The sequence below is a fragment of the Lotus japonicus genome, chromosome 4 (assembly GCF_012489685.1).
Source record: "Lotus japonicus ecotype B-129 chromosome 4, LjGifu_v1.2".
Taxonomy (NCBI): Eukaryota; Viridiplantae; Streptophyta; class Magnoliopsida; order Fabales; family Fabaceae; genus Lotus; species Lotus japonicus.
This window is the reverse complement of record NC_080044.1, coordinates 54416019-54435937: the sequence shown is the minus strand read 5'-3', so window position 1 is coordinate 54435937 and position 19919 is coordinate 54416019. Positions and strand designations below refer to the sequence as shown.

The 19919-nt window shown below is 36.2% G+C and overlaps 4 protein-coding genes across 4 annotated transcripts; 3 read left to right on the top strand and 1 right to left on the bottom strand.

Moving 5' to 3' along the window:
- Positions 1–2076: 2076 nt before the first annotated feature.
- Positions 2077–3749, bottom strand: LOC130714055 (uncharacterized). The gene has a single exon (XM_057563909.1). It carries the CDS (start codon positions 3517–3519, stop codon positions 2446–2448), a length of 1074 nt encoding a protein of 357 aa, XP_057419892.1. The 5' UTR covers positions 3520–3749; the 3' UTR covers positions 2077–2445.
- A 454-nt stretch (positions 3750–4203) lies between these two features.
- LOC130712968 (uncharacterized) lies at positions 4204–5322 on the top strand. Its single transcript, XM_057562778.1, has one exon. It carries the CDS (start codon positions 4204–4206, stop codon positions 5320–5322), a length of 1119 nt encoding a protein of 372 aa, XP_057418761.1.
- A 1746-nt stretch (positions 5323–7068) lies between these two features.
- LOC130711186 (protein TORMOZ EMBRYO DEFECTIVE) lies at positions 7069–15974 on the top strand. The gene is made up of 14 exons (XM_057560693.1): positions 7069–7530; positions 7632–7814; positions 8432–8602; positions 8978–9192; positions 9460–9742; positions 11050–11184; positions 11369–11487; positions 12292–12448; positions 12678–12924; positions 13004–13080; positions 13760–13879; positions 14353–14483; positions 14549–14723; positions 15323–15974. Exons 1-14 carry the CDS (start codon positions 7234–7236, stop codon positions 15650–15652), a joined length of 2640 nt encoding a protein of 879 aa, XP_057416676.1. The 5' UTR covers positions 7069–7233; the 3' UTR covers positions 15653–15974.
- Positions 15975–17934: 1960 nt separating this feature from the next.
- Positions 17935–19628, top strand: LOC130711210 (inositol-tetrakisphosphate 1-kinase 2-like). Its single transcript, XM_057560730.1, has one exon. It carries the CDS (start codon positions 18013–18015, stop codon positions 18967–18969), a length of 957 nt encoding a protein of 318 aa, XP_057416713.1. The 5' UTR covers positions 17935–18012; the 3' UTR covers positions 18970–19628.
- The last annotated feature ends 291 nt before the right edge of the window (positions 19629–19919 follow it).

Sequence of the window (19919 nt, the reverse complement as noted above, 5' to 3'; positions counted from 1 at the left end):
TCGAACCACAGGGATTGTGAGTGAGAATTATTGATTTAAGCCTAGAGTTTGCAAGTTCTTAAAACAGTACAATTCAGAAATTGGTTTTGGGTGATTGTGACAAAAGTTTTGCAAGAGAGCAATGTTGATAATGATGTAAATAACAAATGATGGGAAATTGCCTTGGGTGTTTGATCATCTAATCCATTTTAGTCCACCTATCCTATGCATGTGAATCCTTGATTCCACTCTTGTTGTTATAGCCTATGTACTTACTAGTTGATTCCTCATAAAAGTAATTCTCTCAAATTGAAAGTTAAGCCCAATTCCTTGCGTACTTAATCATTCATAAGAGGTATGATAGCATAATTATTCAGGCCAACAAAACCCTACCCTCACTCTATTCCTAGAAGCAAGTATAGAAGGATCTATTCCAATTCATGTCCCTAAATCATAACAAATTTCCATTCTATTATAATCTAGCCTATAGCAAAGGTGCACCAAAGCTAAACATGCAATAAGGAATTGAAATACAAGATTGAATCAAGACTCATGCATAGAGATAGGATTTAACAAACTAAAACTTCATAGAATCTCTTAACCCAAAGCAAAAAGAGAACTAGCCACTCATGGCTAGTGAATTCATAAAGGAAATGTAAAGAAAACCTAAGAAGAAATACAAGTTGGAAACCTCCCTTGGTCCCAAAGCTCTCCTCAGCTCTCAAAACTTGATCAAAAATGAGTGAAATGACAAAATGTATCAAAGAAATTGGCCTAAGCCTTATTTATAGGCAAAATGAACGAAACTGGGCGCTCAGGCGCCAATTCAGAGCGCCTGAGCGCCAATTGCATGTTGAAAAACATGCTCTCTGACCCTATTGGCGCCTAGGCGCCCATTCCCAGCGCCTAGGCGCTCTAGCTCGCCTGAAAATGACTTTTTGGCTTCTGAAACTCCTCTTTTCAATTCTCTTTATGTTCTTCATCAATTCCATGCTTCTTGGCCTTCCTTCTCCTTCAGTTTCTGCACTCCAAACCTAACCAACAAGACAAGGAAGATTCTAGAAGCTCCAAGAGCTCATTAGCACAAGAAGTCCCTCATAAAACACAACAAAACCATGCAAGTCCTAAACTTTACTTAAAATGCAAGAAAACTACCTATAAAACTACCAAATTACCAAAACGAAATAAAAACTAAAGAAAAGAATAAAAATGCATGAGAATGCATGAAACACTACATGAGACTCAACAAAAAGACTCAAAACAAGCAAAGAAATGACCCTAAAAACACTACTAAAATAGGGTCATCAGTAAGCCTCCTTCATTTTGGATCATTCTAAATTGCGGATAACCTGCCAAACTCATCTAATTTATCTGTCTGCAGGACTGAATCTAACATATGATCAGAAAAAAAAACCTGGCGCTCGCTGAGATTGAGAACATGCTACAAAACAATGGCAGGAGCCTGCACAATTTTGTTTCCATGCCTTATCCTTCAGACATTGTTGTCGAAGACGTTGGACAAAGACTGATTGTAGAGGAGTTGAATTACGACAGGAATGAAATGAGTGAATACTTGGACCAATGGCTCTCCTCAATAACTAACGAACAAAGGCATGCGTATGACAAAATAATTAACGCCGTCTATGGAAACAAAGGTGGATTTTTCTTCCTGTATGGCTACTGATGTAGGAGCTTTTTAAGATAATTTTAGTATTTTAGTAATTTTACTTATTTGTAATTGGGATCTTTTAGGATCTTAATTATTTTTTGTTAGGAACTTATTTATTTTCAATTAGGATCTTTTATTTTCAATTAGGATCTTTTAGGATATTATTTATTTTTTTATTAGGATATTTTCTTTTCCTATTTAAGCACTTGTAAGGCATAGCCTATGGGAGTTTTGATTGATAATAAAATTTAAGAGTTTTCTCTTCTTCTCTGGTGGATTCCAGTGTGTTTTCTAGGGTTTTAGCGCTTGCTAATTTCCTTTCTGGTGGATTCCATAAACCTTTTCCTTAGGATTTGCGCTTGCAATCCTAGTACGACTTCCGCTGTATCAAGTGTCTGGAATCCTAAGGATTGCAAGCGCAAATCCTAAGGAAAAGGTTTCTGGAATCCACCAGAAAGGAAATTAGCAAGCGCTAAAACCCTAGAAAATACACTGGAATCCACCAGAGAAGAAGAGAAAACTCTTAAATTTTATTATCAATCAAAACTCCCATAGGCTATGCCTTACAAGTGCTTAAATAGGAAAAGAAAATATCCTAATAAAAAAATAAATAATATCCTAAAAGATCCTAATTGAAAATAAAAGATCCTAATTGAAAATAAATAAGTTCCTAACAAAAAATAATTAAGATCCTAAAAGATCCCAATTACAAATAAGTAAAATTACTAAAATACTAAAATTATCTTAAAAAGCTCCTACATCAGTCTCCTCTTCTTGTAAAGAACTCGACCTCGAGTTCACATCACGATAAAGGACTTCAGTTGCCTCAAAATACCAGGATCAAAAGGCTTCCAAATTAAACCAAGGAGAGTGAGTGTTGAATATCTAATAAAAGCACATGGAAAAGAGTGTGGAGACTCCTGTTTTGAAACACTAGCATCCATCTTGTTGATGCCAGGATCAAATTGTTTTCGCCAAACACCATGAAATTGAAGGAGTGTGATTTCTGGATGAACTAGCCGTGATTGAAACAACTTCCAGTGGCATGGAATAAATTGTCTGAATTGCGAGTTAGACAAGTTGGATTGCAGTTCCTTTTTCTCAGGCATATTACCAAACAAATGGGGTGCAAACTTGGGAACAAGGACATATCGAACCTGAGGCACAACCATAAGTGTTAGATTGTAAGGTGTGAACACTGCCTCGATGCCCAAATTGACAGAGGTGTCTGGCTCAGATATAACATGGGGTACAACCTCTAAGATGTCATCAGATCTAGATAAAAGAGAACAGTGTGTTGGTGTTGGTGCGCTCTCGCTGCACAAATCATCCATCAACGTTTTTGCCTCATCTTCCAGGCCAACAACAGAGGATGGCGCAAATGAAATTTGAGAATCAGATTCCGAAGAAGTTGCGTACATAGGTCTTGTAGAGGGACATGAATTTGAAGTAGGTTTTGGTAGGGGTTGTGGTAAGGAAATTGGATCTGCAGTCGGTGATATGTTGGGGTAAGGATTGATAAGGTTTGGAGTAGCAGGTTGGGGGTGTGGAGTTTCGGTGGTTTTAGAGGTTGAGTACTGAACTCTGTAATAAGGATGAGATACGGATGGTGAATGCAAAGATTGGGAAGGTAAAGATATAGCGGAACGATTGTTGTTGTTGTCGCGCGGAAACCTATGTGGTTTCCCTCTCCTGTCTCGTCCCCGGTTACCGTTGTTGGTATTGTTGATCTGCGTCGTTAAAGCCGCCGTGAACGTCGCCATATGTTGTATCATCTGTTGTGTCATATGTTGCGTAATAGCAGTTAGGGCCGCGGTAAGAGCCGCGGTAACATCCTTCAGGTCTGCTTTGGTCATTGGTTGATCTTCCATGGTTGATCAAGCAAAGAAAAGAGACAGGAGAAAGCCTGCTCTGATGCCACTTGATACAGCAGAAGTCGTACTAGGATTGCAAGCGCAAATCCTAAGGAAAAGGTTTCTGGAATCCACCAGAAAGGAAATTAGCAAGCGCTAAAACCCTAGAAAATACACTGGAATCCACCAGAGAAGAAGAGAAAACTCTTAAATTTTATTATCAATCAAAACTCCCATAGGCTATGCCTTACAAGTGCTTAAATAGGAAAAGAGAATATCCTAATAAAAAAATAAATAATATCCTAAAAGATCCTAATTGAAAATAAAAGATCCTAATTGAAAATAAATAAGTTCCTAACAAAAAATAATTAAGATCCTAAAAGATCCCAATTACAAATAAGTAAAATTACTAAAATACTAAAATTATCTTAAAAAGCTCCTACATCAGCTACGGTGGGACGGGTAAAAACCTTTGTCTGGAAAACGCTTTCAGCATCCATTCGATCAAGAGGTGATATTGTTCTCAATGTGGCTTCAAGTGGTATTGCTGCACTGTTGTTGCCTGGAGGAAGGACGGCGCACTCCAGGTTCAAGATTCCCATACCTATAACTGAGGATTCAACATGCAACATAAAGCATAACAGCCCTCATGCTAAATTGCTGATAAAGGCGAAACTGATCATTTGGGACGAAGCTCCTATGATGAGTAAATGGTGTTACGAGGCTTTGGATAAGTGCTTGAGAGACATTTTGAGGTTCACCCCAGGATATGACTCCAGCTTGCTGTTCGGAGGAAAAGTTGTGGTTCTGAGCGGTGATTTCAGGCAAATCTTACCTATAATTCCAAGGGCATCCAGGAAAGATGTCATCAGTGCAACAATAAATTCATCCTATCTATGGCCTTTTTGTGAAGTTCTTTGTTTGACAAAGAACATGAGACTCCTGCAAGGATCTTCGTGCTCAAGTGCATCAGATATAGCAGAATTTTCAGAATGGCTGTTGACTATAGGTGATGGTAAGGTCGGACAGCCAGTTAACGGCGAATCAGAAATTCAAATACCAGATGAAATCCTTATAAAAAACTCAGAAACCGGTTTTGAAGACTTGGTCAATTATACCTACCCTGATTTGTTGCGTAACATGTCTAACTCTGAATACTTCAGGGAAAGATCCATTTTGGCCCCCACGATTGAACTGGTTGGAAAGGTCAATGATTACATGATGTCTCGGGTCTCGGCAGAAGAAAGGGAATACTTGAGCTCTGATTCAATATACAAAGAAGACGGCAATGTTGAGAGTGAGCTGGATGCATTTTCCCCCGAGGTATTGAATGCGATGAACTGTTCAGGACTGCCACCGCATAAGTTGAGTTTGAAAATTGGAGTCCCAGTAATATTAATGAGAAATATCGACCGGTCCAACGGATTGTGTAATGGAACAAGATTGACGGTGAAGAGATTTGGAGACCATGTCATTCAGTGCACCGTTCTAACTAGGACTAAAGCTGGATCTACTGTACTGATTCCTAGGATGACCATGAATACAAATAACACAAATCTACCGTTCCAATTTCAGAGACGGCAGTTGCCTATATGTGTCTGCTTCGGTATGACGATAAACAAAGCGCAGGGACAAACACTAGGGTGTGTTGGGTTATATCTTCCAAGACCGGTTTTTAGCCACGGACAATTATATGTGGCGCTATCAAGAGTCAAAAGCAAACAAGGGCTAAGGATCCTCATAGAAAACCACGACGATCTCCCTTCTAATACAACAATTAATGCTGTGTATGAAGAAGTGTTTGACAATATAACTCCATAAGGTGCAGTTTTATGGAGTTCTACATATTCATTTATATTTAGTACTATAAACATTTACATGGTATTCCATTCATTCTAACATGAAATTTCTTTTGTTACTAGCTGAATTCGTGTATATAACCAAAAAAAATCAGAGACAATGACCTAAGTTAAAATAAGAAATTGAGCATAAGCCAAAAGCTTTTCTAGAATGTTACCTGTATATCATCGTTAAAAACAAGATCACGTGAGTTGTATCTATCCATCAGATTGAATGCATTATGGTTGGCAATATCATAAAACTGAAAATGAATCAAGAGATTACTAAAACTATAGATTCAAGCAAACCAAAGCAACCCCAGCTACTGATTTGAAAGAGAATTCCTGAAATAATTTGATGCACTGTTACAAGTACTTCAGAATCATTATGTAATTTCAAAACCAATACATTATCTGACATAAAAGTAATACTTCTTAAACCATCTTAATTATAGTTAAAATGAGAACCGCATAAGTAGTTTGTAATGTACAAAAAAGTATTTCTCAAAAGAGACCACTTATCAAAAGTAGCTAATCCCACATAATAATTAGCATAAAGCCACTAACCTTTCTCAACCTTGCGGCAATTTGCCCATTGCATTGCCCCTTTCGTATTGAAACCTGATCCAATGCAATCTGAACAACATAAACAAGGACATGAGAATCATTACAATACGATGTTAGCTCCTGTGGATGCACCAATCACCTCGAATTCAAAGAAACGATTGTGTAGCGCAATACACGAAGAAGCATGACGAATGAGATCGGAACTCAGGTTCAGAAGGAGAAAAATCAAAAGCTCATGACAGACAAAAGATGAGCAATTACGAACGAGGTATGAAGAATGAGGAATCAGATCTAACGCTTTGTGGGATGTTGAAGTGGGTGTGTCAGGTAAACAGAGGGGCGCAGGATAACAGTAAACCTCCACTATCAGTTTTGTGAAATAAACATAAGAAAATTAACACACTTTATTTCTCTTTGAGTAATGTTGCTTCAATTTTATTTTCAAGAGTAAATTAATAGAGAAATATAAATTAAAAAAAAAACATGAATGGATACTTGAGGCCTATGCGAACCCTCTTATAAATCCATTTCATTAAAAAAAAATTTTTTTTAACATTACATCTATTTTCAATTTTTATTAGAGAAAGAGTTTCTTGGAGAATGAGAAAGAAATGATTGTGTAAAAATAGAATGAAAGCTGGGTGAGCGACTTTTCGGAGGAATAGGTCTGTGGTGGGAAAGAATATTTGACGAGTCAACGAAATTATTATAAGATTGACTTGAAAAGTTGACTAAAATTAATTTTTTTAATTATAAAAAACTAAAACAATATAAAAAAGAAAATAAGGAAAAACAAATGACGGTAGATTAAAACACATTGAATTTTTTTTAAAAAAAAAATGTTCAAAACACATATATTTAAAACAATGGTTAAGATGTATTTACTAAAAAAAACATATATAGTGTAACACAACATTTAGATTAACAATTTTATTAAACACAACTAACCCGTGCCTTACATGGGTAATTCCACTTGGACAACATAATTAATTTAAAACGCTATAACTAAACACAATTTCCACTACAAGACTTTAGACATTAAACTTAAAAGCTAATAAAACAGCATATAACAAAAGTAAGCCAGGCACGGGAGGCACGGGTAATTCAACTAGTTAATAAAAAATAAAGTGAAGTGAGTAAAATCCAAAAACCCTGGTCCCCTGGATCATAACCCTACCTTACTCGACAGAGAAACGAGTCTCCCATTGCAGCCACGGATTCAGAATCAGGACCCTCTCTTTCACAAAAACCCTAATCCAACTTCCTGGTTAATACTCCGGCGAGCTGCTTCTTCTTCCGGCGACCTGGTCCGTTACTTTCTGAAAGCATGGAGGCTCTTCGGTTGAAATCAAACTACCGTTGCGTTCCAGCTCTACAGCAGTTCTACACCGGCGGCCCCTATGTAGTCTCCTCCGACGGCTCCTTCATCGCATGTGCATGTGGCGAATCCATCAAAATCGTTGATTCCGCCAACGCATCCATCAGGTCCACCCTTCAAGGCGACTCGGAGTCCGTCACCGCATTGGCTCTCTCCCCTGACGATAACCTCCTCTTCTCATCCGGCCACAGCCGCCAAATCCGAGTTTGGGATCTGTCCACCCTCAAATGTGTCCGCTCCTGGAAGGTAGCTCAATTTTATATAATAATAATTAGGTTTATCAAATTTAGATTCAATTGTGTAAGGTTAATGTTACTGATATTGTATGAATGATGGCACTGGTGTAGGGTCATGAAGGTCCTGTGATGTGTATGTCGTGTCACCCTTCTGGGGGGTTACTGGCTACCGGGGGAGCTGATAGGAAAGTCCTTGTCTGGGATGTGGATGGTGGCTACTGCACTCATTTCTTTAAAGGTCATGGTGGAGTTGTTTCTTGTGTTATGTTCCATCCGGACCCGGAGAAACAGCTCGTGAGTCTCAAACTTCGTACTTTTAGTTTTTCGCACTATGACAGTGTATATTTTTGTAATAGTAGTGTTAACTAATTGATGGGTTCATACAGAGCGGATTAAATGACAATCACAGATTGTTGTTATTTTAGCCACGTTTTAAAATCTGACTTTAATTGAAAAAGGGGCAAACTTACCCTCCTAATTTTTCTGATGGTAAAGTCTAAAACGACACGGCATGTGGTATGGACTATCAAGTTTTTGATATTTTGACCATTCAGTATACTGAGTAGAGTGATGAATGATGGCTGGGAGTGGGGGAATGCAAGTTTGATTAATGGTGATGTAATATGACCTTTTCATTTGGGTATGTTTTCTACCAATTTTATATTACTATTCATGATTGTTGAAGTACAAGAAGATGGAAGTTAACTGAACATCAGAAGGGGGAAGGGTTTAATTTAATAACCTTCAAATTACACAATTGATAGGACTGTTTGTTTCTAATCCTTTTAATGCAAATTTGAAATTTTTTTATTGTTACCCCATTTGTTGTTTTCAGCCATTGCAAAGTGTTGATTAATGATTCCAACTTTCTTCATATGTTTAACTGATTATGATGAGGTTGGTGCCTGCAGCTTTTTTCTGGGAGTGATGATGGTGGTGATCATGCAACTGTAAAGGTTTGGGATATCTCCAAGACCAAGAGAAAGAACTGCATTGCATCACTAGATAATCATCGTTCAGCAGTGACTTCAATGGCAGTATCTGAAGATGGATGGACATTGCTTAGTGCTGGAAGAGATAAGGCAGGCTCTATAAGGCTCTGTCTTACCTTTTTTTCTTGTTAATTTACCCTTGATACTAGTTCTGCATCATGAGCTTATTCTTTATTCTCTTTTATTTATTTATTCCCTTTTGGATTTTGTGTAAGTTTCTTCACTTTTCTTTGGGACTTAAGCAGCATAATTGAAGTTTTAAAAACTCCTGAATATTAAGTGCTTTTAACATTTATTTATTTATTATTATTATTATTATTATTATTATTATTTTTAATTTCAAGTGAGACGGACCATACATTACATGCTGCATGATTTATCTGGAAGAGATTTTAATTAGTATGCCGAAGTTGTAACAAATGAAGTCTACTAAATTGACAAACTAGTGTGAATTTTTATTGGTAGGTTGTAAGTGTGTGGGATCTTCATGATTATAGCAATAAGAAGACTGTCATCACAAATGAGGCCGTTGAAGCTGTTTGTGTAATTGGTGCTGGGAATCCTTTTGCTTCATCTCTGGATTCATATCGGAAAAATGCAAAAAAGCATGCTAGTTCCCAAGCTTTATATTTCGTTACAGTTGGTGAACGGGGAATTGTGCGCATATGGTGTTCTGAAAGGTAATATATACGGATTTTTTGTTAGTTGATATTTTGAATTCAATATCATTATGCCCTAGTTAGACTTAGTTAATAATAGTAGAGTAAATGTTTTTAGGCGGGTATGCTAGGAGAGTTTAAAGCTTGGATTTAATTTTGTCATTGGGTATTGATTCTAATGGAGGCAGCTTGTAAATAATCTGACACTCTGAAATATGATGTAAATACTCTATAACAATAAAATATTTGTTGCTGTGCATTCCCTCATTAGTTTTTTTTTGTTAACAGTGCAGTTTGCATATTTGAGCAAAAGGCTTCAGATGTTACAGCTAGCATAGATGAGGATGGCTCACAAAGGGGTTTTACTTCTGCTGTTATGGTCACCTCAAAACAAGAATTGCTTTGTGTGACTGCAGATCAGCAGTTTTTGTATTACACTCTTGAATACACTGAAGAATTGTTAAAATTAACTCTAACCAAAAGACTTGTGGGATATAATGAAGAAGTTATAGACATGAAGTTTATTGGGGATGATGAAAAGTTCCTTGCTCTTGCTACAAATCTTGAACAGGTACGAAAATTTGTATTTAATCCAGAAATCTGAAACTGTTGTGATTCAAGTGGAATGTTATTTTTTTTTACAAACCAATTAATTTGAACATATCAATACTGAAAAAGGCTACTGCTGGATATTGTTTTCATTTAGTTGATTATTTTTGCAGTGTTCGTCCTTGTCACTTCACTCAAATATTGATTTAGTTTGTTCTTGAAATAAACGTACTTACTACCTAGTGCTGAATACAGCATTTTTCATGATCCATTTCTCTTTTTATATGGATTGAAAATAATGCTATGCATTCCCTGAAAATAACTTTTTATTGCTTTCATAGTTTTTTGTGTAAAACACTGAAAATAGGAAACAGTGAAAACAATGTGGTGCTTTTGTAATTAAAATTCTAAACAGAAAATGGAATAAAAAATGAAAATGGAAACCAAACATGAGTTTTTCTAGAATTTTTTATGGATAAGAATATTTGGTCGGTAGATTCCATTTGTAGATATTTTTCATTTTGTAATTGATTTCCTCAACTTTTGAAATAAGACCATTTTGGAATTCTTCAATTCACAAAGGCAATGAGGTGTATTCATCTCTAAGATATTCACGATGATAAGATGTTGTCATGGTCTTATTTATGCTTTTGCTTTGGTGAGTGATGACATGTGAAAAGCTTAATGGTTTTTTAGCTGGTTTTTCATTTGAAAGGCATAGAGTGAGAAGTGCTTTTGGAATTTCCATTTCTAATTATGGTGTTGTCGTCACCATAACTTTTTACAGTATTTCATAATCTTCTATATAGATAAGGCAATCAACATGTTCTATATTAATTCAAATATTTTCTAATCATACCTTCTTAAATCTTAGTTCTTAGTGAATCTAGTATCATTGAAAAAGGTAAGAATAAGAACAGGAAAAAGGAATAAAATTGGATCCTTAATCACTAATTTGTTTCAAAGACTTGCATAATACTATACAGGCAAACTATATGTCCTAATTTTTTGTACTAGTTAAAAGAAAAATAAAATAAAATCACAGTCAATTGTATGGTGCAACGATTTGCATAGTATCACACAAACAAACTAAATGTCCTATTTTTTTTTATCTTGTACTATTACAGTTTGTCAAATTAAATGTGTACAGATATCATCAAAAAATTAAAAGTAAACATTGACACTCCAGTTATTGGGATTTGGATGATTGATGAGTGTGAAAAGTTCAGCCCTTGATTCACCACCCTTCAATTTGTATGGATTTGCGTCCACCAAGAGTAGTGTTTAAGGTTTAGGTTTTTAATGTAATACTCCATTGAATCTTTGCAGGTTCGGGTTTATGACCTTGCATCTATGTCATGTTCCTATGTCTTATCTGGACATACTGAAATTGTTCTGTGCCTTGACACCTGTGTTTCAAGTTCTGGGAGAACACTGATTGTAACTGGAAGTAAAGACAACAGTGTAAGTTTTTTCCTCTTTGGTGTCATTTAATACTTTGGATTTTCTTCTATGGGAATTAATGCTTGTGGTGCACCAGTTCAATGTGTTATCTCTATCAAGTTCATAGTATGCTAATAGTGCAATGTATTGAAGTCTTATGTATAGGAATCAGAAATTACATGACAAATGTCGGCTTGCTGTATAGGTTAGGTTGTGGGATTCAGAAAGTACAAGTTGCGTCGGAGTTGGTATAGGTCACATGGGAGCTGTTGGAGCCATTGCCTTTTCAAAAAGAAAGCGAGACTTCTTTGTTAGTGGTAGCAGGTTTGTATTGACGCATTTGATACTATTTTTATCCTTCATTTTTAATTCCTTTATCTTGGCTGTTCTTATGCACTCTATTAATGCCACAAAACAATTACTATAAAGTATAAACTTAAAAAGAACATAAAAATTGTAACGAGAGATGAGTTAGGCCTAGGGGTTAAATCTATTCTCAAGTGATATAATGTTACAAAGGAGGCAGTGAGTAAGTTATATCACTATCACTGCTATTATATTGATTTTCAAGATAGCATTCAATTTAGCTCCAATTATGATAATTGTTCGAGTAGATATGATAACAGCATTTTTGAGAACCTTTTGCTGTTAAGGTTGATTGTGGTCTGTTTCACTGTTCTGCAACAGTGATAATGTGATTTTACATATTAGTAATGTCATGGTCGAACTTATATGTGGTGTTGTCTAGTTTGGTTAAAGGTAATGGAAGTGGAAATTCCTGCAAATTTCATTTGGTTACTAGTTTTATTGAATTGACCTCAGCTTGTCTCTGCAATAACATTGATATAATAAACTTTGTGCTGACTTTAATCTTGAGTATCTTCCCTTTCTATGTTCTTCACTCAACTATGCTAGGTATCTGCATTTATCTCTCAGCAAGATATTCTGCTACCAAGGGATCATTTACCCCGAACATAGAATTTGACTTCCCTGTTCTTTCTTTTATATGAACTGAATGTTTTAATTTGTTAAAGTGTTTGCTGTTGAATCCTTTGGTCATAAACTTGCTAGCTTTTGGATGATACTATTCAGATTTATTTCTGATCAATCTTTGTCAATGTTGATCAGTGATCATACTCTTAAGGTGTGGAGTATGGATGGTCTCTCAGACAATATGACAGAGCCAACAAATTTAAAAGCAAAAGCGGTTGTCGCAGCTCATGACAAAGATATCAATTCTATAGCTGTTGCTCCTAATGATAGTTTAGTATGTAGTGGTTCTCAGGTTGGTATTATGTATGACCTGCTGCTTTCTTGGGCCTTTTAAATCAACTTATCTAATTATTTAAAAGAAATATTTTCATCTTAGTTGTCTATTTCTTACTATGGTTTTGTCCTGAGTGAGACTACTGAGTACTGACACTGGCTTCTCTCTTTCACCGTTTCTTTTTTTTGAATAATTATAGAATTTTCAGTAGTTAACTATTATTTATTTATTATCTGTATCCAATCAGGATCGCACGGCTTGTGTTTGGAGACTTCCAGATCTTGTATCAGTAGTTGTATTTAAAGGGCACAAAAGAGGAATCTGGTCTGTAGAATTTTCTCCTGTTGATCAATGTGTTGTAACAGCATCTGGTGATAAGACAATAAGAATATGGGCTATATCCGATGGTTCATGTTTGAAGACATTTGAAGGACACACTTCAAGTGTACTAAGAGCGTTGTTTGTTACTCGTGGGACACAAATCGTGTCATGTGGTAAGAGGCTATTTGTAGCTCATTATTTTTTTCATTTCTAGCAGTTTGATCGATGTGTGATTAACACTCAATATTTCAGGTGCTGATGGTTTAGTCAAGCTGTGGACCGTAAAAACTAATGAATGTGTTGCCACACATGATCAGCATGAAGACAAGGTAACCATTGATCCTTAATTATGCTCCTCATTTTCTTTTGATTTTTTTTAATCTTGAATGTCATAATATTTTTTTATTTCTATATATACATGCCTGGAAAATTGTGGTTCAAATATGCTGCATGCTTAATTTCTTTGAAGTGGAGTTTTGAATCTTTTATTATCTTTAAGAAGATTATGCTTGGGCCTATTTAGCCCTTGGCCCGAAAATTTAATAAATGCTACCATGCAGTGCTGACTGCTTAACATTCAAATTATGCTTTCCTTGATCACCCATTATTTCTGAACCCTAGAGAGTTTGAATCCTACTCTTTTTTTTGAAATTATTTGTTTTGTTAAAGGATGTAGATAATAATTTGGCAGTGGTGATTTTTGGTTATCGTCTTGCTCCCAAGGATAGCACATATAATATAGATGATCATCACTTGTTTGAGTGATTTTGATTAACTGTCAAGATTGTTCAAGACTTCAGCTGGTTTGAATCTTAAGAATTAGTTAGTTTGCTTAAGTTATCAGATAGATTCTGGAATGTTGTATACCAAGATGTCATGTTTTATTGACTTTTTCCAAAATTGCTATTGAACTATTTGTTTTCAATTCCATTAATAAATTTTCCCAGACACGTGGTAGAGTTCATGTTTCTTTGCCCTTTTCTTTTGCTAACAAAATTTGGCCTACAGGTTTGGGCCTTGGCTGTAGGCAGGAAAACAGAAATGCTCGCTACTGGTGGCAGTGATGCTGTTGTCAACTTATGGTTTGATTCTACTGCAGAAGACAAAGAAGAAGCTTTCCGTAAAGAGGTCAGTTAAGCTGATCATATGTTTTTGGTGCCCACATATCCCTGAGGTTAAATCAAAGGCCATGTTTCATGGTTGTCCATGATATAATGATGACTACGATTCAGGCTACAATTGTTCCATCCATGTTACATATTGCTATTTTATTTGTTGGACCAAGATCTCTCACATCTTGGAATTCAAGTGTATGAAACATGTCTGTTAACATTATAAGAAGTTGATTAATTGTCAAAAATTTGAGCATTATATTCATTTTTTTTCAAGAATCTCAACCTTGTTGCAAATATGGAAATAAGGATATCTGTAAATAGAAAATCTACCACAATTTTTATTGTCCATAAGAATCTCAATTCTCAACCTTGTTCCAAACTCCAGATATATTATCCATTGCATATATGTAATTTTTAGGATACTTTGTAAAAGAAATAACTCTCCCAATTCACTTGTGCGTATTCTGATTCCTCATGTTGATGCAGGAAGAGGAAGTTTTGAAAGGTCAAGAGCTCGAAAATGCTGTCTCAGATGCTAACTATACTCAAGCAATCCAACTTGCATTTAAATTGCGCAGACCCCATAGGCTTTATGAGTTATTTGCAGGACTTTGCAGGTTAGCATTTTTCTATTTTTGTTGTTTGAATCTTGTTGGCATTCCCTTGACTGATTTTTCTGCAGGAAGGGAGGGGCTGAAAATCAAATTGACCAAGCACTCAAGGCATTGGACAGTGAAGAGCTCCGGACCTTATTTAGCTATGTTCGAGAGTGGAATACAAAACCAAAGCTTTGTTATGTTGCACAGTTTGTGCTTTTCAGAGTTTTCAATATCTTCCCTCCAACAGATATTGTTCAGGTCCCATTTTTTTAACACTTCTTTAAGCTTTGTGAAACTGATCATGCATTTCTTGCATATTGGGATGAATAATGACTGCAATACTTGGGCTGATTACTGAATATAGTTTTAGATTCCCATGTTTGCTGATTTTACTGAGAGCTGCATATGCTGTGTTTGATATGGATTGTGTTTATTGCTGGTCAGATTGTATCTATAAGAAATAAATATGATAGTTGCCACAGTAACAGATAATATTTTTTGGCTGTTGATGCACGATTTGATATAAACTGACTGCATCTTGGCAGTAGGGTGAAAGCATGTTTTTATATAATATGATTAACTGATGTAAATTGAATTTTATATAGGATATACTTATTCAATTGTTGATTTTGGAAAATAAATATTTAAATTAAAAGTATTATTCATTAGTTTAACAGTTTTACACCAGCATCAAGGGATTTTTGCCTCTGTATCATCATCATATTATTTATTTTGCAAGGACTTTGGCTTGTGTTAATTACATTTCTTACGATGTTTCTGTCATATAGTACGTCATTTACAAGTTTTGGAGGGGGGAAAATTCATGTTTGACGGGCATTTTTTATGCAAAATTTCAGATTAAAGGAATTGGTGAACTTCTTGAAGGTCTTATCCCCTATAGTCAGAGACACTTCGCCAGGATAGACAGACTTGTTAGAAGCACATTTTTGTTAGACTACGTTCTATCAGGAATGTCAGTCATTGAACCACAAACTCAACAGTTAGAATCAAAGGCATTGCTGTCTGAAATTGATATTCCAGACAAAGAAAATGGCGTCATCGAGGAGAAAGATCACACTAACGAAAACACCACTGCAAAGAAAAGGAAATCACACAAATCAAAACACGGTTCCCATAAGAAAGCCAAGGATGTAGCTTACAATAAAGTTGAATCTATACCATTGTAAGCATAGGATAGGTGTTTTCATCCTCTCAGTATACATATGTTTATTGATAGATGGAAGAGCTGTTCTGGTTCTTTCCAATTTTGGAATCTCGATGTCATTTTAGGCCCAAATTATACTTTCAATTGAATATAAGGTGAGCAGCTGTAATTCTTTCAGTATGTTATTCTTTCATGTGATCCAGAAATGTTTATTGAGCCTTGGAATGAAAGAAAATTAGTGATTAAGAGACTGCAGAGAAGTGCTGTGCTGTCAACGTTATGTATGATATGAGCAAAACCTTTGTATTCCCCTCGAAGTTAGTATTATTTTCCCTGATTCTAAATCCTGAAATTAACAACGATTTGAGAAGAAATGAGTGACAAAATTCAAATCCTTGGCAGGTTTGCTAACATATAGCGAGTTACATGTTAGGTACTGAGAGAGCTCAAGTTTTCAGCAAGTTATGGATCCTATTCCTACAACTTTTGATAAAGACCCATCAGCAATGTGAACCATCAAATTCTCAGAATTAAATATGTAGGTATTTAATAATTTCACATTACCATTTACCAGTGATATGATTTGATGCACCAAAGTCTATCTATGAGCTGTGTTTCTGCACTTGAGTGTTCATAGTTGTGGAATAATTACCCGTTTGGGGAACTACACTATTTCCTAAAACATTTAGTTGAAACTTGAGATATAATTTATAATTTGATGGCCAATCATTTTTCATAGAAACTCCATTTGCTCATTATTTGTAAAGTGTGGGTTTGAGTGATGATTTATCCTCATTATTGGTTTCTAATGGATATTTGGGCTTCCAGTTTGTTGACTGGTTTTCCATGAATCTTCCAACAAATGTCTTAAGTGTGTCTAGGCTTTGGGCACACTTCACATCAATGCTTCTCTTGTAACCTAGACGTTGAATACCTCGTGAAACAAGGGCAGAAGTTTCAATCTCATGATGGAGATTTGAAGACCCCATCATTAACTTCTTTCTACTTTCTTAATGACACACATCAGAAAAGATTTCTCGAAGTGAGGGAAGAGATTTAGTTTTGAATGTTCTACCTCAAAACTTCATAAATATCCCTATTCAAACCATTTAGGAATTTGTAAATCCCTATATTTTTATCAATCTTTTTGTATTTACTACTATTTAGCACCATCAGTTGGGAACTCTTGGCTATGAGTCTCATACATGTTCAATTACTGCTAATATCGAGCGAGGATATTAAAGTATTGAGTTACTGAGATATCGGTTTAACACAAGTCATGAAGAAAACTTGATTTTGAAAAGATTGATAGTATTTTCATTGATTGAATACACCACCTTTGTTGTATCCCACATATCATTTACAAATTCATAGAGTAGAAAATTATCTCTTATGTTATTGTTCATAGAGTTGATCAGCTATAATATGACCATGTTGTTCTCCACTTTCCACCCCTATTAGGTGGATTCCTTTTTGGCTGCGGTTGTAGCCTTTCCGGTGAGGTAATCCTCCTTGCCCTTACCGCATATTAACGTCTTGACAGATTGAAACCATTGAAGGTAGTTTTCCCATCAAGTTTGTGACATGTAAATATGAGACTTGTCTACCATTCCATGATTGGTTGGGCCATATTTGGTCACATGAGAATGATATACTAATGACTCTTATACCATGTTGATTTTCAAGAAGCAGCCTTCAATCTTCTAATATATTAATTGACTACTAGAAAAGCTAAGAATATAAAAGAGAAAGCATGACAATATGTCTGCCATTGAATCGAATCCCCTACATTTCAATAACGAATATCCTCGTCATAAGAACAATTCAAAATGAAAAGATATTAAAAAACAACTCCCTCAATATCTTTATTATAAATTTGACCTACCTAGAATATTAATCGCTCCGTTCCAAAACTATTGTAGTTTTAACTTTTTTGTTTTGTTCCAAAACCATTGTTGTTTTACATATTCAAAGCACTTTATCTAATTCTCTTCAACCCATGCCCTTATTTAATATTGTATTTCCCAAGTATCACATCTTATTTTCACCAATCACAATTATCACCAATTAGTTAACCAATAAATTGTATTCTCTCTTTCATATTAAATAAGGATGTTTCAATCAAATTATAACATCAGTTAATAAACTCTTAAACTTTGTGCAAAAACCTTAAACTAGAATAGTTTTGGAAGATAGGGAGACTATCAATAAATAAGATTGATCCTTAACTTTAACTTTAGCAATTGATTTCAAATTTCAACCAAAAAACAATATTATAATGGTTTCACACCATGGTACAATGAAGTCATTTTCAACTTTGTCTCTATAAATCCAATATCACAACACTGAGATTACCAGAACAAGAAGAACAACAAAACAGACATGTCTGATTCTGAAGCAACCACACAGAGGTATCGTGTTGGCTATGCTCTCGAACCCAAGAAATTCGAAAGCTTCCTTCAACCCTCCCTTCTCAACCACGCCAAACAACACGGCATCGACCTCGTTCAAATCGATCCCACCACACCATTACACTCACAAGCCCCTTTCCACTGCATCATCCACAAACTCTACACCCAACAATGGAGGAAACAGCTACAACAATTCTCAGCTGAGAATCCCAACACCATCATCATCGACCCTCCTGAGTCGGTGGACCAGCTTCACAACCGAGTTTCCATGCTCGAATCAGCGACCCACTTGAAATTGCGAATTTCACCGGAAAACGCCACCGTCGGGGTTCCGAAGCAGGTGGTGGTGAATGACCCGAAAGCCTTCAGGTTTGACGAAATCGAGGAAATGGGTCTGCGATTTCCTGTCATCGCGAAGCCGGTGGCGGCGAACGGCACCGATGGGTCACACCAGCTCTGTTTGGTGTTTGACCGTGACGGGGTCAACGCGTTGACTGCTCCGGTGGTGCTGCAGGAGTTTGTGAACCACGGCGGGGTTGTTTTCAAGGTCTACGTTGCTGGGCAGCGCGTGATTTGCGTGAAGCGCAAGTCTTTGCCTGATATTTCGGAGGAGAAGCTGAGGATGCTGAAGGGGTCGGTGCCGTTTTCTCAGGTGTCGAATTTGAGTGAGGAAGGTGGTGGCGGTGCGGTTGAGAATGGTGAAGTTGAAATGCCTAGTGAGGGTTTGGTGGAGGAGTTGGGGAGAGGTTTGAGGGAGGCATTGGGGCTTCATCTTTTCAATGTTGATTTGATTAGAGATGGGAGAGATCAGAGGAGGTATCTTGTGATTGATATCAATTACTTTCCTGGGTATGCTAAGTTGCCTGATTATGAGCCCTTTTTCACCAACTTTTTGTTGGATATTTTGCAAGATAAGAAGACTGCCTAGACCGAATCATCGGGTTAATCTGTTATGGTCTAATCAATCATTTTTGTTATGTTTTTCTAATAAGGTCTGAATGATGTATTTGATTGGGGTGGTGTTCATTTGTGTTATGATTATGACATTAACAGTTATGAGTTATGACACACAGAAACCCCATGTACATCATATAGTTCTTTCCACTTCTCTTGAACTTACATTTTCCTGAAATTAAATGCATTGCATTCATGTGCTAATGGTATGGAACTATGAATCTTTCACTCTGGCATACTCCAAAGACCGACTTGTATGACCTTTTCCTTAAAGAATGATAGAGATACACTCTTCCAAGTTCCAATCACACTCTCCTACTGGAACACGCTCTCCTAATGTCTTATTTGAAAATGGAACAAATATAACATCGTTTCTGACTGTAAAAGAAAAGTGGAATAGCACTTTGGTTATATGGATGGTGCTAGACTTCTAGGCCGTGTCTTTATCTTTGGCATCTGATTCTACGCTACTTTACCTTGTGAGATATTCTACTAAAAGGCAACAATCACCTCTAGTTTAGTCGACTAGTAAACAAGAAGAATTTTTTTATGCCTGGTTGTGTACAACTTGTTCTAAAACAATTCCACATTCATCATGGGGCTGCTGGTATTATGTAGCTTTCATTTTCTTTTTCCCTCTTTCTTCCGCTGGCAACCTATGCCAGATTCGGTTCCCTCACACATTAATATTTGCAAAAATGCTGAACAACTATAACTTTTAACCACAGTTTCGAATGAAAGACTGAGAAATAAATAAGTAATCATGTACACTTTATTCCATCCAAATGCAACACTCATCTCTAGTTAGACTTTTGGCTATTTTTTAATCTGGTCATATGACATTTCTGGTTTATGTTTATCACATTCTTCAGCGCCATCCCATGGCAATGGCATGCACCTGCACCCGAGCCAACAAATAGACCA

Coding starts and splice junctions, on each gene's coding strand:
- LOC130714055 (XM_057563909.1), bottom strand. CDS start 3,519: ATGGAAGATCAACCAATGACCAAAGCAGACCTGAAGGATGTTACCGCG.
- LOC130712968 (XM_057562778.1), top strand. CDS start 4,204: ATGAGTAAATGGTGTTACGAGGCTTTGGATAAGTGCTTGAGAGACATT.
- LOC130711186 (XM_057560693.1), top strand. CDS start 7,234: ATGGAGGCTCTTCGGTTGAAATCAAACTACCGTTGCGTTCCAGCTCTA. Junction 8,603..8,977: donor TTAGTGCTGGAAGAGATAAG/GCAGGCTCTATA, acceptor TTTTATTGGTAG/GTTGTAAGTGTGTGGGATCT. Junction 9,743..11,049: donor TTGCTACAAATCTTGAACAG/GTACGAAAATTT, acceptor GAATCTTTGCAG/GTTCGGGTTTATGACCTTGC.
- LOC130711210 (XM_057560730.1), top strand. CDS start 18,013: ATGTCTGATTCTGAAGCAACCACACAGAGGTATCGTGTTGGCTATGCT.